Source organism: Triticum dicoccoides, chromosome 3A, assembly GCF_002162155.2.
Source record: "Triticum dicoccoides isolate Atlit2015 ecotype Zavitan chromosome 3A, WEW_v2.0, whole genome shotgun sequence".
Classification (NCBI taxonomy): domain Eukaryota; kingdom Viridiplantae; phylum Streptophyta; class Magnoliopsida; order Poales; family Poaceae; genus Triticum; species Triticum dicoccoides.
In genome coordinates this window covers 574,220,134-574,237,015 of record NC_041384.1, presented here as the reverse complement: position 1 = coordinate 574,237,015, position 16,882 = coordinate 574,220,134, and the positions used below count along the sequence as shown (strand labels likewise).

The following is a 16,882-nucleotide window of genomic DNA, read 5'->3' as shown; positions in this document are numbered from 1 at the left end:
GTTTATTTTTCTATGAAATGTGGAGGATAGGAAGAATTCCTCCACAAGAATAGGATTCCATTCCTACAAACCAAAGGCTCTAAAGGAATTTTTTCTATAGAAATCCTATCCTATGAAATTCCTACAAGATTCCTCTAAACCGAGGCCATTTTCTTAAAAAAAAACAATTGATTTTTGAATCTGGATCCATTAGGGCCTTATTTGAGTTTTGCATCTAGATCGATTGTGAACTTGTTTGAATATGTTTAGAGGATCGTAGCCTATTGAAAACCTCTTGTGTTTTTATACGACAATAAAATATCTTGAATATCTTTTTACTAAAAAATGTATACATGGCTCTATCTTGCGTTTCTTTCTTTCGTCCGCTCTCTTTTTGCCTCAACTTGCTCATGCAATTTTTAGATTTGTTGATTTTGTCTGACAAACTTACCTTGAAAACCACCTCAACTAACCCACGTCTTATTCGCTTACGAAATAAAATGACAATAAGGATTGATTTAATTTATAGCTAAAATTTATTTTTGTATGCATAATAAAAAGTTCGATAAATTACAGTAATTGTGCATAGAATATTTGTCCCGTAGTTACAACGTGTAGTTCTCGGTGTAGGCTGTTTGTCGCGACTCACTCCTAATTATTCTTGCGTGTGTTGTGTTGGGTACCATCTGTCGTACCCGATGTGTTCTATCTCACTTTTATTTAAAATGAAAATGGTTCGGGCCAGCGTAAGCCCGCCGGAGCACTGGAAAAAGGGGTAAGATTAAATACTTGCTCTTGGTTGTCAAGAAAACCTAGCCTTTGAGGAATTTTACTATGTTACTAGCTAATTACTCATGCATTGCAAGGGCTGCATACATATTCTAGTGGTTTAACAATCATGTTCGACATAAATCTTACTCCTATGATATGCCTTGATAAGATCTGATTTGGTTTGAGTGGGGAAGGCAAGGAAAGTTTTAATTTAGTTGATGTTCTGGTAAATTTGATTATTTCATATGGGTAGAAGAAGGTAAGAAACTTTTTGATTTAGTTGAGGTTGTAAGATTTTGATTTGATTTGATTGAGTCAATCTCTACTTACTTAAAAATAACGTAAGGTTTCCATTTCACTTTTTTTCCCACAGCCTATTCGTTCAACCTTCCATGTACATGATAATCAATCACCTTAATTTACTTACCTTCTGAACCAGTTTCACCTTAATTTACTTACCAGACTTATAATCAAAATATAAGGTAATTCACGGTCAGAATTTGATGAACATTTATTTACACAATCGCATTATTATTGACATGTAAATCACAATCTAATGTACTAGAATATTTATATTCCGTTTTAACGCACGTGCATCTCTACTCCTAATGGACGAATTGGTTGAATAGTCCCCCCCACTTTCAACCGGTTTATTTTCAACCGGGTTTTTTTCAACCGGTTTTCTTTCGTCCCACCTCTCACCACCCCCCTCCCACCGGTTTTTCTCTTTCTCGTCTGGCTGACAATACCCAACGTATTTATGGTAATCAATCACAATTAATCCACGTATGGTAAGGCTATAAACTTAGAAATCTCAAATATGATAATTATAGTAATAAATCAATCCATGTATGGCAAGGCTATAACTAAGGAAATTTCGAATATGGTAATTATCACCAGAATCAAAGCTTTCCAAAAAAGTTCTTCTTGCCATACCCTAATCGTGACCCCCTCATCCTGAGGCATTATCTCTATTCTTAATGGAGCAGTTGCTAGGATTGCGTCCACTGTTATTATTCGTCTGGTTAATTTTCGTCTTTCCTTCCACCATCCCATGTACCGAAAGCCAAACGAGTCAGAACTTTCCATGTGGACACAAATTATTTAGTAATGTCTTTATGGGAGAGAATCTACTCCTAATGGATGAATTGGTTGAATAGTCCCCCCCACTTTCAACCGGTTTATTTTCAACCGGTTTTTTTTCAACCGGTTTTCTTTTGTCCCACCTCCCACCACCCCCCTCCCACCGGTTTTTCTCTTTCTCGTCTGGCCGACAATACCCAACGTATTTATGGTAATCAATCACAATTAATCCACGTATGGTAAGGCTATAAACTTAGAAATCTCAAATATGATAATTATAGTAATAAATCAATCCATGTATGGCAAGGCTATAACTAAGGAAATTTCGAATATGGTAATTATCACCAGAATCAAAGCTTCCCAAAAAAGTTCTTCTTGCCATACCCTAATCGTGACCTCCTCATCCTGAGGCATTATCTCTACTCTTAATGGAGCAGTTGCTAGGATTGCGTCCACTGTTATTATTCGTCTGGTTTATTTTCGTCCGGTTTATTTTCGTCTTTCCTTCCACCATCCCATGTACCGAAAGCCAAACGAGTCAGAACTTTCCATGTGGACACAAATTATTTAGTAATGTCTTTATGGGAGAGAATCAATCACGGTTAATCTCTAATCAATATTTAAAAATCAAATCTAAATTAATTAACTTACCATAAGTCGGTCAATCACTGATTAATCTTTCCATACGTAGTCAATTTACATCAAAGGAAATGTTTCGATTATAGCAGTACCCTGCTACAAACCGAGCGAGTCGGGCTTTCACCCCGCACTGCACGACTCTTCTCTTCCCCTCGCCGCCTCCCGCCTCGGGCCGCTCGCCGTTCGTCTTCCCGAGGGACGCAGCCGCACCACCGCGCTCAGCTGCTCCCTCACCTCCCCCGCCGTCCTCACCCGTAGGACGCCGCCGCACCTCTCCTCTGCATCACCCTGTTGGCGGGATCCAGGTCACGGGGCTGATGACCTCATCATCTCTGACGGCGGATCTGATCGTCGGTGAGGAGGCCGAGCCTGATGCTTCGACCACAGCCACCCCGACCTCGTTGTATGTTCGCCTCCTCATCCACCCCCTTCCCTGTCCAATTTTGCTTTATTTTGGTTCGTCTTTCATCCCGTCCAAACCGGACTTTTTACCTTACGATGCCCGCCTCCTATGTTTCTGCATTAACTAACACGGCGTCGCGTGATCGTGGAGCAGCAGGGTTGAGAGGATGGGTCTCAATGACGGGCGGATGGCATTCGTCGTGTGAGCGAAAATAGTATGTAACTCATGGAGTGCAAGCTGTTGTGCGGCTACATGGCGACGCTCAACTGTAGCGTTGAGACGTAGGGCACGTGTGCCATGATGTCGTGCTTCACCATCGCCTCCCCTAGCTTTCTCTCAAGGCATCGTGGTCTCGATGGGTTGGGGCTCGCCTCCCGCACTCCTCTTTGTCGTGTACAAAAACCAAGGTGACCCCTAGGTACTCTCAACGCTTGGTCTAGAAATCCCTCGAATTCGTTGCCCAAGCCGAGTGTTGTGATCTGACGATCGGTCATCATGCAGGTGTCGAATTATTGAGGGAGGCTTCAGATCGTCCTGGGCATGGAGATGAGGCTGGCCATTAAGGATGTGGGTGAAGGTCATGTCGTTTCTTCTCCTGGCTCCAATATCCACTGCTGCTATTTTGAGTTCTTTGATCTGAGAAAGAACCATGGGAACGTAAGGTTTTTAACCCAACATGATTTAATTACCCTTTTCACTTTTGTATTTTATAAGTACATAAGCATTCAGTTCTTCTATCCTTTGTACGAGGATGCAATTCACTCCAAACATGTAAACAGTGTCACATCTTACAGAAGCTTCTAATTTTTTACAATGAGTATGGTACATAAACCAATGTGCTTGGGCTGTGCTTTGTATTTCTGTCATGCCTTGTCTATAGAAGGCACCGTGATGAATGCTGATTTAATATAGGAGAATCAAGCAAGCGATGTGCAATGATTTTAATGAATTTTAATGACCATATTCTACACTTAATGATGATTGATAGTCGATTTATGGTTTCTCCCACTTTAGTAAGAAAGACGTGGTGTACAGAATCTTGCAAAAATGGAGGATATGGATTTGGGGCGCGAACTGTCCCGACAACGGCGGTGCTGCCTACCAACACCATGTGCAAGACTGCCTGACTTGTCCTCTATCTTAATGGTAAGTTTCTCTCTTTTTCTATCTCGTGGTCTCCTTGATTTGTCTTTCGAGAAAGGATTGAAAGTAGTTTGGGTGGTTCAATTAATTCAATGCCCAACAATATCATCATTTGTCAGCAAGAAGTTACTCCAAATTCCATCGCCTAACAATATCATCAGTTGTAAGAAGTTAGGAGTTTGGTACGTACCCCGGTGCAAGAGACCATGGATGCAAAAGGTACTTCTGCTAGAGTAAGATTAGATAGTCAAATTGTAGACAAACAGCAGTATGCATTGGCATTGCAACTTCTGACATGGGATATTTGTGTAGTCAGATAATTAGGAACCTGGACTACAAGGGCAAATGGGAGGCACCTTTCATCGACATTCAGCCCAGGGAACCTCAACTTTCCCACTGTTGTACATTCATACTACTGTCCATGTATCGCTTCTGCTCAACTATAATACACGGAAACATGAAAGCTCATGTTTTTCCCTTGTTTGTGCAGAGTACAAGGATGATTCCTACATCTATGCATTGATATGCTGAACCACATTGGCATTGAGCCAAGCCAGGTTAGTGCTTTAAAAATTCTGAAAAAAATCTGTGAAATGTTGTTGACACTTTGTTAAGTATTTGGTTTAACTATGTATGTTTGATTCTTATCCTATGAAGCATAATTAAAGTGTTCACTCTGTTTGACATTTTGATGTATTACGTCTAATTAGTAGCATTTGACTTTTGTTTCATTTCAGATGTCTGATGTAGACAACTAAGGCAATGGCTATTGCATTGTAGGACGAGAAGGTCCAACGCGGTGGCAGCGGGTACATACCCAACGCGGCGACCCGTGGGCGCACCGGTTCTAGGGGCTTGAGAGCTGGGGCCGGCATCCAGGCAGTGAACATGGATGGTGGCGTGTGGAAGTGGGCGGTGGTGGGCAGGGAACAATGTGGCCCTGTTGGCGTCCTCTTCGTTTAGCTTGACATGATCGTCGTTCAGCTGAAAACAAGATTACCTAAGGGATATTAAGACTAGAACATGAATGCACAATACTTTTCCGATGTGATTTTTGTAAATGGAATTAACTTTGTAGAGTTGGCATGACATGCGCCTTCACTAGCGTTAATAATAGACCCTCCCTCCTTCCAAATTCCTGAGCAATCATTGTTTTTGTAAGGATCCTTGTCGACTTTTGTTAGTTGTTCATCTATTGTTCATCTATGAATGAATTTAACCATGTGGTCTAACTGATTGGTCATATGAACTTATGAAGTAGTTGTCGTGTGTACTAATTGCGACAAATGGAATCCTTTGCTTTTTGCATTGTTCACTAATATCATTAATAGATATGCATGTGTTACCGATATTTCTTAATTTAGCTGACTGAGCATTACTAGGCTACAATTCTTTGTGACTTTTGATTTTGTCTGTTGTTCTGATCCTATGTCGAATCAATCCCGATCCATGGGAAAGAAGATACAAGGGGACCGACCACTGAGTCGATGATGCCGACGATCGAGGACGGCAAACATAATCATTTTGGTGTCATAGGTTCATTGGAGCTGATGCCGCCACCTCCTCGCCCCTTGGTCTCGGAGGTTGTGATGGCCAGGTCAGCGACATGGCCACGTAGTATGCCTCATTTTCTCCTATTGTGTTGTTTCTTTTTTATCATGTGATTTCTATTTTGTTTCTGTTAGCAATAATTACAGCTCCATGAAGCAAAAGAAAGCTTGAGAAATCATTTTTGTTTATACTCAAAGGCTTGGCTACCTAGGGGTGTTATTGACTCCCTACCAAAAGTTGTGTTTATACTCAAAGGCTTATGCATGCTTTCTAAAAAATATGTTGCACAATCACTGTAATTATGGTGTTATGTGAGTTAGAAGATTTCAAAAGTGCATCAATTGAGAATTACACATATTTATACATCGGACAGGGAAGCATGTATTTGATATTTCCTGCTGAAATTCAGCGTTTTCTATCGGAGGTCTAAATTTTCATATGCCAGACTTTTAAGTTAGATGGTGTGTATTATAATGATTTTTTATTGGATGTTGTGCTGTATATTTGGGTCTATGTAATATTTGTTAGGAAATTCTATAATGTATTAAGGTTCTGGTTGCAGCATCTTGGAATATTTGTTTAAAGGTAACAAAATGCTCCATCTGTTGTCTTTAATTAATGGTTAATAACAATGGAAATGCTTCGTGAGATGATTGGTCTTAAGCATAAAAGTCATGTAGGCTGCTATCTACCTTGTGTAATATAGTGCACAATAAAGAGTACTATGTTTCTGTACCACTTTCTTTATTTTGTGAATCGCGTGTCTTTCTATGTATACATTATCGAATTACATTTTGTATCGAAGAATATTTTGTGTGATATGGATTTCAATTATGTTTACACGTAAAACTTGATATGCATTATGTTTATATATGCACACGGTAAAAATATTTAAAAGCCCGTGGCAACGCACGGGCCTTCTACTAGTTGTTCTAGTATAGAAAAAATTACATAGGGGCGACAAAAGGAGGTGAGACGAACGTAGTAGAGATAGTCAATTCAACGTAAATCGCCAAAAAACAGAAGTTGAGAGAGAGACTGTTCAGATAACAAGGTCATTTTTTCTTGTGAATTAGACAACAAGGTAATTAATTGAGTGAACTTGCATGTGTTGTCCAATCAGATGTGGATATATTTTTGACAGTGAGGGCGAGTTTTCTAGCATTGGCAGAAAATCAACATGAATAAAAGGATAACAAACATAAAAAAAAATTAGAGATTGTTTAGGTTTGTCCTGTTCACATGGTATAGATCTTGGAGGAGTCCTCTCCAATATTCTTTCTTCCTAAAAAAGTGGAAGGATAACTACCAACACCAAATCTAAACTACTAGTTGTCTCCTAAAAGCTAGGGATACCCAATAGGTAGGCATACAAATAGGAGTAGATTGGTTTCCTCCTCTGATTCAACAAACAAGTCTTGTACAAATCGGACTCTCCCCCTCCCCTCCCCTCCCCTCCCCCACTTCTATTCAAGTATATATATACCCATGAAGATAGCCTAAGGGGCACATACACTTATTGAATCTGTGGTGCTTCATCAAAAGGTATTGAAATTAGGTTTACCAAACTCTTCTTGCCTTAAACCTTTTAATCTTTCATCATCAGGGCTGAAAATTATTTTTGCTATATTTTCCACTTCTTTTCTTGTTTTCTGGTGTGGAGAATTTGCTGGTTTCTCTGGGTTAATCAGGGACGTGATCTCGCAACTGCACGGCCATATCGCGCCACTGATCCGTGGTGTCTGACATGTGCACAGGGAACCGCCACACCGGGACGACGACGGACCCCATGGACACGCGGCGGGACGTGAAGCCCTTCTTGGCCCCGGTCACCAGCCACAACCAGCGAGGCGTCCCCGGGTTCGGCGTCTGCCAGGCGGCGCCGACGCCGCTGGGCCGCGGCGCGCGCGTCTCCGCGGCCCCGCAGCAGGCCGCCTGCGTCGTCAACCGGGCCGCCTCCCTCGAGCCGGAAGGCGGCTGCAGCCGCGACGCCGAGGCGGCGGGCGCTCCGGCTCGCCGCCCCGCTCCTCCTCCTCCTCCTCTCCTCGCCGCGCGGGTCAGCAGGAAGTTCTGGACCGCCGGCGACTACGACGCGGCCGGCGGGAGCCCCGCGCAACCGCCTCGAAGTAAGCACGCCGCAATGTCCCGGTTCTTTCCTGCCAATTTCGCAGTTTCGCATGCTTTCTCACCGTTCCTTCTTCTTGCTCGCCCTCCCTTGGCAGATGTGGGGAGCCGAATGTGCGTCCACCCGAAATTCCTCCACTCGAACGCGACCTCGCACAAATGGCCATTTGGAGGTGAGCGGTTACGCGGTTGCTGCTGTAATTTCTCCGTCTGCTGCCAAAAGTTAATATTTTGCTTGTGCATTTGCGTCTTTACACCTTCTTTCTGCCTTGTTATTGCAGCCGTTGCAGAGTTGCTGGATAACGCGGTCGACGAGGTAATTTAATTCAGTAGCTTCATTGTTTCCATTGCGTTTCCGGGACGAATAGGAGCGCATTTTGTACGTAATTTGGGATCGTGTGTCTGAATGGATTTGTTTGATGACAGATCAAAACTGGTGCTACTAGAATCGTGGTGGACAAAATCGTTAACAAGCGAAACGGGTCGCCAGCTTTGCTTGTTCAAGGTAACCCTGTTATGTTAATCTTATAGTACCATGTTTTCTTCCTTCAGAATGGCAAGCGATATCCTGACGAAAGGGACATAAAACAATCAGAAAATATTTCTTATAAACTGTACAGCCGACAATATTCAGATATACTCCAAACTCAGAGTATCCAAACTCAGAAATAGAAAACTAAAAGAGTTCTTATGAATTTGCTGTTTGTTACAAAGATGATGGCGGAGGCATGGACCCCGATTCCATGAGGCGTTGCATGAGCTTTGGATTTTCCGACAAGCAATCAGGTTCTTCAATTGGACAATGTACGTTCTACTAACTCGGTTTCATACTCACTTATCCTGCCCCCAAAACTATATGACTTCTGATGTACTGGCACTGGGCTTCCTGACAGATGGCAACGGTTTCAAGACTAGCACAATGCGGCTAGGGGCAGACGCTATCGTCTTCAGTCGTTGCATGAAGGGCAGGTATGGAGTCACTTTTATTTGCTTTAGTCCAATAACTTGTTATCTTTGTGCCTTACTTTTTATTGAGTTAATGCCAAACTACTACTGGTTTTTCAGTGGACCTACACAATCGGTTGGTCTTCTCTCCTACACCTTCTTGGCGGAAACCGGTCAAAAGGATGTCGTAGTTCCCATGGTATGCTATGTGAACCAATTTCTTTGGCACGGCACTTATCAAAATATGTTGATGGTTCTGATGATATTCTTTGTTTTCATTAGGTGGACTACAAGTACGATTTATTGACAGGGGACGCTATACAGTATGAGCGACATGGTGCAGATCAGTTCTGCTCAAATCTGTCCGTGTTATTAAATTGGTCCCCTTTTGCAACAGAAGAAGATCTGATGGGCAATGTAAGTTAGACGTCCTTCCTATTGGCTGCTGTTCTGTAGATACTATCTTTTTATTACACCCTTAGAAGACAATTATTTTACCAAACATGCAAATCGTAGACCTTTAGCTAGAAGTTTCATCTGATTGTCTTCGAGATAAACGGCACAATTGGTTGCAAAGGGGGAAACAATCAAGCTCAAACAAAACATGTAGCTAGTACTATTTCGTTTAGTAGTTACTACCTACTAGTAGCTTATCACCAGTTCAGTGTACTAATGATTGTTTTAATTTTATGGTTGATGAGGAACAGTTCAGTGACATTGGTCCACATGGCACAAAGATTATAGTCTTCAATTTGTGGTCTAATGACGATGGTGTTCTGGAGCTCGATTTTGACACCAAGGAGGAAGTAAGCATCAGATGCTTATATTATTTCTTAAATGACTTTGTATAATTTTTTGTATTGTTGAAGTGGCATTCATAGTCATGAAGTTCTCTTTCCCTTTCACCAGGATATTATGATTAGTGGTGCGCCAAATCCAGCAGAAACAACTAATGCTGTCAAAAGAACGAACGAAAACCATCTGTCAAATCAACTGCGCTATTCTCTTAGGGTGAGTATATCACACGGCTAATCATTTACCTCCGATACTCATGAAAGATTGCTGAATTAGCATTTTGCAGGTGTATGCTTCTGTCTTATATTTGCAGCTGCCCGGGTACTTCAAGATCATACTTCGGGGACAAGAAGTTCAGCGCCACAGCATTGCGACTGACCTCATATACCGTCAAGCTGTTTCTTATACACCCCTAGAATTCCTACGGAAAAAGGAGGTTTGTCTTGAAATACACCATTATTTTTCCAAGTTTCACGTCTTTCACCCACATTGCCCGTTCATTTACTATAATCATGTCAGCATGGAATTATTAAATTTATTCAATGTTCCTTTTTGCATCCACATGTTTACATTGCTCATTTTTGCGTCCACTTGCTTAATTCAGGGTGAGGTTGTTACAAGTATCGGATTCTTAAACGGTGCTCCAACAATTAGTGTGCATGGATTTAATATCTACCATAGGAATCGCCTTATATTGGTGAGCCTCAAATTCTCTCCGTGTTTACTTTGTTTCAAGATGGTCAATGGGCATATAAACATCAAAACAAGCTCAACTTAATCACATCCTGATTATCTTTATCTATCTGATTGTTTGGAAAGGGGCTGAGCCCGGTTCAAAAAAACATTTATCTGATTGTTTACACTAAAATTAACTCTGTTCAGCCTTTCCATCGAGTGTTGAGTTCTGCAAGCAGTAAAGGTAGAGGCGTTGCTGGGGTGCTGGAGGCGAACTTTATCAAGCCCACTCATGACAAGCAAGACTTTGAGAAGTCGCAGCTGTACCAGAAGCTGATCATTCGCTTGAAAGACATGACAACTGAGTACTGGTAACTCCTGTTTTCACTTCTGTTTCTTCCAAATCCACAACCACCAAAGTCTCCTTCTGTTCTGTAATTAGTATTTCCACTTGCTTTCAGGGATTTACATAGTCACCTGATTGGATACCAAAAGAAGCCCCGTGCATCCGTTTCTCCCACCCCTCCTGGAATGCTTATAGCATCAGACACCATTGCTGAACCGTCCGAGAGGAACGCAGTCGGTGCCGGTCTCTCGGTTGCACCCTGGAGAGGCGGCACCCGCGATCACCCCGCGAGTGCTATTCCGATCGCCTTTGCTCCTCCGCATCTGTCTGTTCCTGCCGGAACCAGCGGGCACGCACCTTGCTCCATGCCAGCTGCGCAGATGGTGCCTGCCACTGATTCAGCGGAGACAAGAAAAAGGAGAAACGAGGATGATGTCCAGATGGATCCGTGCAAGAGGCAGGCCATACAGAGTTTGGAGGTCGATAATCAGGTCAGTCTAAGTTCCATTGCTAGTTTATTACAGGCTTACGGCGTTGGTCGATCCTGTGCCTCCGTGGATGATCCATCTTGACAGAGGTGTTCTCTGCCTACCACTGCAATGGCACTTGATTAACTTACAACTTTGTACTTCTGCATTTGAATGCCACAGATTTGCCAACACATGACCGAACGGGATCTGAATGAGTTCGAGCACTTGAAGTTTGAGAATCAGCAGCTCCATGAAGAGTGAGTACGAAAACCACCGGCTGCCTTTTTTAGCAAACACTGGTAATTTTGGCTAAATTTCATGAAATTTGTTGTTTCCAGGTGCTTGGAGCTGGAGGTGGCTGAGAAGGAGCTTTTACTCAAGGTATTGCCATGGTCATCAGTAGTACAAACATTTTTGCTTTAAACCGCACTTTGCTGATGGAAGTTGCGAACTTATAATTTTCTTGCGTGTCCAGGAGCAACAGTTAAGGCTCCAAATTCAGCAGGCGGAGGCGCAATACAAGAGTTTACTGAACGAGTACATTTCCGCCACTCCCGTGAGGACGCGAATGCCGTAGATGTCACTGGCCTTGGTTTTCTTCCACAAAACCAAGACGAAGAATCGCAAACACTTCAGAGGAAGTTGAACCTGAACTTACAATGGCTAGCAACTTAGCATGATGAAGGGCTGAGCTAGGGGAACACGCCCGTTACGAGGAACGCTGTAAGATCGGTCGGACTGGTGTTTCATCTCCCCTGCTTGTCATATGCCGACCACAGTGGGTTTTGTAATGTGTACCCGTGTATACTGTGTATACATGCAGTTTTAAATTGATTCGTTCAACTCTGGCTGACTCCTTAGAAGGCCACCCTCTAGAGTGGTCTTGCACTGGGATCTCTAAAACTGTTTGAGGTTTTGTAGCCCTTTGCTATTTCAGATTAGTACTATATTTTTTCCTCTTAGTTTAACGGTAGGTATCGTATATGCATATGAACTCTATTTCAACTCCAATTTGACATTAATGCGTTTCAATGTCCACACAATTCAACAACATTTCAAAATGTATATTTTTCAAAAAAAAAAATTCAAATTCAAATTCAGACCTAACATGGAGTCAAAGGCATGATAAACATACTTTTCTAGTCAAACCATGACACCCTACTTAATCTATAGCTCGAACGAGTTGAGCCACCTCTTCTGTTCCTTACTTGCATTGTCCCCCGTAATAGTCGTCTGGAATGTGATTTCGTCCCCTCCCCTTCTCTCCATTAACTCAATCAAATCTTATCAAAATCAACTCAATCAAATAAAATAAAATCTTACCATAATCTCAATTAAAATCAAAACTTCCCTTGCGTTCTCCCATCCATACCCAAACCAAATAAAACCCCAACTACATCAAAACTTTCCTTGCTTTTCCTTACCCGTAACCAAATCAAATCAAATCTCACCCAAACCTGAACTAAATCAAAACTTTCCTTACCTTCCCACATACTCAAATCAAATCTCACAAAAAATCCCAAATATGATGGTTGTAATGTACACGGTGGACACGGATTGATGTTGAACCACAAGAATATGTATGATCCCCATTGCAGCACACATGCAATTAGCTAGCAATGATAGCTTGGGTCGCTGGCAGTGTCGAGGGAGAAAATTTCCATGAAGGCCTTTCCCTTCACGGCCTCAACAATGTCCTCCTCGTCTATCCCAGTCTTTAGCTCGGCGAGTATGGCATGTGCCTCCCTCTTCCAAGCCTCGACCTCAAGTGGCAAGAAGCTTCTTCCGGCGACATTGGTGGCAGTGGTTGGTAACTCACTCCAACTCCAATTTCTATAGTTTTCGAAGCACCCTCGAAGAGCTACATAAAAAACTGGGACTTTTAGGACCTACTTGACATATTTGGAGTACTTTTAGAATCTCCAACGTATTTTACTCTCTATATAAATACTACGAGCGGTCCTTTCCCTAAACATAAAAAATACTAGGAGGCGCCTTAGGGAATCTTTTTTTAATAATGTTTTTTTAATAATACAAACTGGTCATAGAAGCTGGTTCCCGTTCTATGATACTTTTTATATAAACTAGACGGCGCCTTAGGGAAGTTTCTATATAAACTGGTTCCCGTTCGGTGATACTTTTTTATTTTTGGCCGCAGCCCTCACTCGTGGTCCGTCGCGCAGCGCGGGCGATTACCACATGAGCCCAAGCCATGCCGCCTCCCGTGCGCCCTCGTCGCCCGGCGCCACGCTCGACACGGGGTCCATCCATCCACCCAAACACCCTGCCAAGTTTTCTTCCACCTATCCCTTCCCCGATTCGAGCGAGCCCGACGCCCCCCACCGACCGCGCCTTCCCCACCACGCCGCAGCTCCGGCGGGCCCAAACCAAACCAAATCAATCGCCTCGCCGGATCCCCCTCCCCCCTCCCTCCGCACCGCCCATGGAGCTGGCGACGCGCGATCTCGCGGCGCTGGGCGCGGCGGACCTGGTCCGGGTCTCCGCCGCGATCCCGCGCGCCGCGCCGCGCACCTTCGCGCTGCTCACCGCCTGCCTCGTCTTCCCGCTCTCCTTCGCCGTGCTGGCGCACTCCCTCTTCACCCACCCCATCCTCCGCCGCATCCGCACCTCCGACTACACCGCCACCTCCGCGCAGTGGGTCGCCCTCTTCGCCTACCAGTTCCTCTACCTCATCTTCCTCTTCACCTTCTCGCTCCTCTCCACCGCCGCCGCCGTCTTCACCGTCGCCTCCCTCTACGCCGCCAAGCCGGCCTCCATCGCCTCCTCGCTCTCCGCGCTGCCGCCCATCCTGCCCCGCCTCCTCCGCACCTTCCTCTGGGTCTCGCTCCTCATGCTCGCCTACCACGTCGGCTTCGTCCTCACCGTCGTCCTCCTCATCCTCCTCTTCGACCCGCCCATGACCGCCTCCACCCCGCCGCCCCTCTCCTTCCTCCTCGCCCTCCTCGCCGTCGCCTTCCTCTTCCTCGCCATCCACGTCTACATCTCCGCGCTCTGGCACCTCGCCAGCGTCATCTCCGTGCTCGAGCCCCTCTGCGGCCTCGCCGCCATGTCCAAGAGCAGGCAGCTCCTCCAGGGCCGCACCCGCACCGCCGCCGTCCTCGTTTTCTCCTACTTCGCCATCTGCGGCCTCATCACGGGGATGTTCCGTTCGGCCGTCGTCAAGGCGCGGGGCGAGGAGGGGAGCCTCGACATGAGCTTGGCCGGCCGGATAGGCGTCGGCGCTCTGCTCGTCTCTGTTCTCGTCTGTGTCAATCTCTTGGGGCTGCTCGCGCAGAGCGTCTTCTACTACGCCTGCAAGGCCTACCACAACCAGGAGATCGACAGGACCGCGCTGTACGAGCACCTCGGCGGCTACCTTGGCCAGTATGTGCCGCTCAAGAGCAATATCCAGATGGAGAACCTGTGAGATTCGTCGTAAGCTGCTCACTTGCCTGCTCCTTACAAATACTAGCTGTCCTGCTGGATCTTGCTCTAGAGAAGAGCATGCCGTTGCCAGGATTTCTTGTTTCTAGTTTATTGTGCTTGCCTGTTGTAATCTGTAATTAATAATAATGCGCAGTATGGACTGATCTGTGGTATGGAACATAAAGGAAGTTCTCATTCCGCTGCAAAATCCTCTGTGTTTGTTACTCCCTCTGTCAACTTATATAAGACGTTTTGGTAGTTCAAATTGATTTAGTGGTAAGTTGACAGAGGTAGTACTTATTATTCTTGGCTCATGGTTACTGATTGATTTAGTGGTAAGAGTGGAGGTTAGCATTGCGATATCGAGTTATTATTCTCTTTACCAATTTGAGGAGTTCATGATTGTTGATGCTCTTATTCTTCCCCTGTCGTGACACTTAGAAAAGCAATTGTGTAGAATTGATGATGACTGTCTTGACACTTAGAATAGCAATCGTGCAGGACTATTATTTTGAGTTCTTAGGCATGGTTGGAGTGGAGATGACCAGTTTTTTGTGGGAGTTTGGGAGATAAACTGCACTATTATTTTCATGTTACAGGACTGGTCCTGTTATGCACTTCTATAGTTTAGACAGAGAACTATCTAACAAATGTGCACAATGGTTTCAACAAAATAAATGTGAAATGTAGGGAAAGGCTGCGTACTATAGACCCAAAGTGGTCGGACCCTTCCCTGGACCCTGCGCAAGCGGGAGCTACATGCACCAGGTTGCCCCTTTTTTTTAATTAGCTTTGTTGTTAGAGAAAGAGAGGTGTAAAATTTGAGGAAGAGTGCACCCAGTAAACCATTACTGATGCATTCCTTTCAGCTTCTATACTCAATTGTGTTGGAATATGTTTCTCAAGTACTCCCTCCGTAAACTAATATATTTTAGTGATCTAAACGCTCTTATATTAGTTTACAGAGGGAGTAGTTGTCAAAATCAGTATGTTCCTGTTTTGTCATAACATATTGCAGTTTATCTTATTATTTACCTGTGATCTTGTTGTTTTTAATTTGGTATATTCTTGTAGCAAGTTGCAACCATTAGAATTCATCCTTGTTATGTTTTTTATCACCGTGCTAGGAAGCAAAGCTTGTTGAAATGAATGCACGCTCTCTTGTACTGTGCTAGTAAAATATGCCATGTTTCCAGTTTGTTGCTTGATTGAATTGAATCAATTTTAAGTTTAGAATATGCTATTTCAAGGATTGCTTTGATCTGTCGAAACTTCTGAAGAAATATCAATTTGATGTCTCACCTTAGGTTGCAGAAATTTACCTGGTTACATGGTATTCAAAACTTTATAATTTTGCAAGATCTGTATGTTTTTTTTTGAAACGAGGCAAAATATTTGCCATTTTCATTGATTAAGAAGAAGAGAATTGCCCGGTTAATTGACGGAAAACCGGACTAAAACCGATACAACCCAACCCACATGACATGGGCACCACCGGCCATCCTGGCCACCGACATGGGACACAACCCCGACGGCACATGCCACCAAATGGCCACACGCGCAAGCAACCGACAGCTCCGACTTTGACGGCGAGCCTCACAAGGAAGATATGCAGGACTTGCACCGACCGTGCCCTCCGCAAACCGGAAGAGCACCTCGGACACGCCGGGAAGAACCGACTACCGAAGTCCAAGCCGCGACCCGAGCTCCTCTCGACGCCATCATCGTTGCCAACCAGAAACCAGCGCCCCGCCTCAGCAAACCACGCGGCGAAGATGCCACCATCCACGGCGAAGATGCCGCAATTCACTAGTCTCTCGGTCGTAGCCGGCTCCGAGACGATGCCCCCAAGGAGGAGAAAGACGCGAAGACGCCTCCATCGCCCGATCCAGCGGATCTGAGGTTTCCCTCCGGAGCCAAAGCCGTGGGGAGGAGCACCTCCACGGCGACGCTTCCAAGAAAGATCACGACACCTGCGGGCGTCGCCGTCGCCGGCTCCGATGAAGACCGGAGCAAGAATTTCTCCCGGAGAGCACCACCCCACCGACCATCGCCCACCAATCACCACCCCTGCTGAGGCTGACCTCACCCTAGCCACGGGATCCCACGATCCACCGCGCCCAGGCACGCACCACCCCCTGGCCGTAGCCGCCGTCCACCACCGCAACACCATAGTGACCACCACCACCGCAGCGACCATCGCATCGCAAGGAGCAGCAGCAAGATCAGAACCACCAAGGCCAGATCCAGATCGGAGCAGCTCCAGCGAAGCAGCATGGTAGACGAGCAGGCCCTGCACCGCAGCACACCTCGAGCTCCGGAGATGCCACGCCCGTCGCGCCCCACCAGCCACCGCGCCCGCCGCGCGCAGTCATCCCCGCGCCCGGCCAAGGATCTGCGCCCCGCGCTCACATCCAGAGCCGAGAGCCGGTCCAACCATGCGCACCGTCCACTCCCAGGTCACGGCCGGAGCCCGGACCGAGGCCGCCGCCCCGGCGCCCCAACCTCTGGCCGCAGCCGACGCCAAGCCGA

The 16,882-nt window shown here is 45.2% G+C and overlaps 2 protein-coding genes across 2 annotated transcripts; both read left to right on the top strand.

Moving 5' to 3' along the window:
- The first annotated feature begins 7,343 nt into the window (after nt 1-7,343).
- On the top strand, nt 7,344-11,756 carry LOC119269286 (protein MICRORCHIDIA 6-like). Its single transcript, XM_037551078.1, has 17 exons — nt 7,344-7,695; nt 7,792-7,866; nt 7,975-8,009; nt 8,120-8,198; nt 8,408-8,497; nt 8,587-8,662; nt 8,759-8,837; nt 8,921-9,055; nt 9,346-9,444; nt 9,548-9,649; nt 9,720-9,869; nt 10,038-10,130; nt 10,316-10,479; nt 10,570-10,945; nt 11,105-11,181; nt 11,263-11,305; nt 11,400-11,756. Exons 1-17 carry the CDS (start codon nt 7,359-7,361, stop codon nt 11,499-11,501), a joined length of 2,112 nt encoding a protein of 703 aa, XP_037406975.1. The 5' UTR covers nt 7,344-7,358; the 3' UTR covers nt 11,502-11,756.
- Nucleotides 11,757-13,170: 1,414 nt separating this feature from the next.
- LOC119269285 lies at nt 13,171-14,617 on the top strand. The gene has a single exon (XM_037551077.1). It carries the CDS (start codon nt 13,368-13,370, stop codon nt 14,349-14,351), a length of 984 nt encoding a protein of 327 aa, XP_037406974.1. The 5' UTR covers nt 13,171-13,367; the 3' UTR covers nt 14,352-14,617.
- Nucleotides 14,618-16,882: the final 2,265 nt, after the last annotated feature.

Coding starts and splice junctions, on each gene's coding strand:
- LOC119269286 (XM_037551078.1), top strand. CDS start 7,359: ATGGACACGCGGCGGGACGTGAAGCCCTTCTTGGCCCCGGTCACCAGC. Junction 7,867..7,974: donor GCACAAATGGCCATTTGGAG/GTGAGCGGTTAC, acceptor TTGTTATTGCAG/CCGTTGCAGAGTTGCTGGAT. Junction 11,182..11,262: donor AATCAGCAGCTCCATGAAGA/GTGAGTACGAAA, acceptor TGTTGTTTCCAG/GTGCTTGGAGCTGGAGGTGG.
- LOC119269285 (XM_037551077.1), top strand. CDS start 13,368: ATGGAGCTGGCGACGCGCGATCTCGCGGCGCTGGGCGCGGCGGACCTG.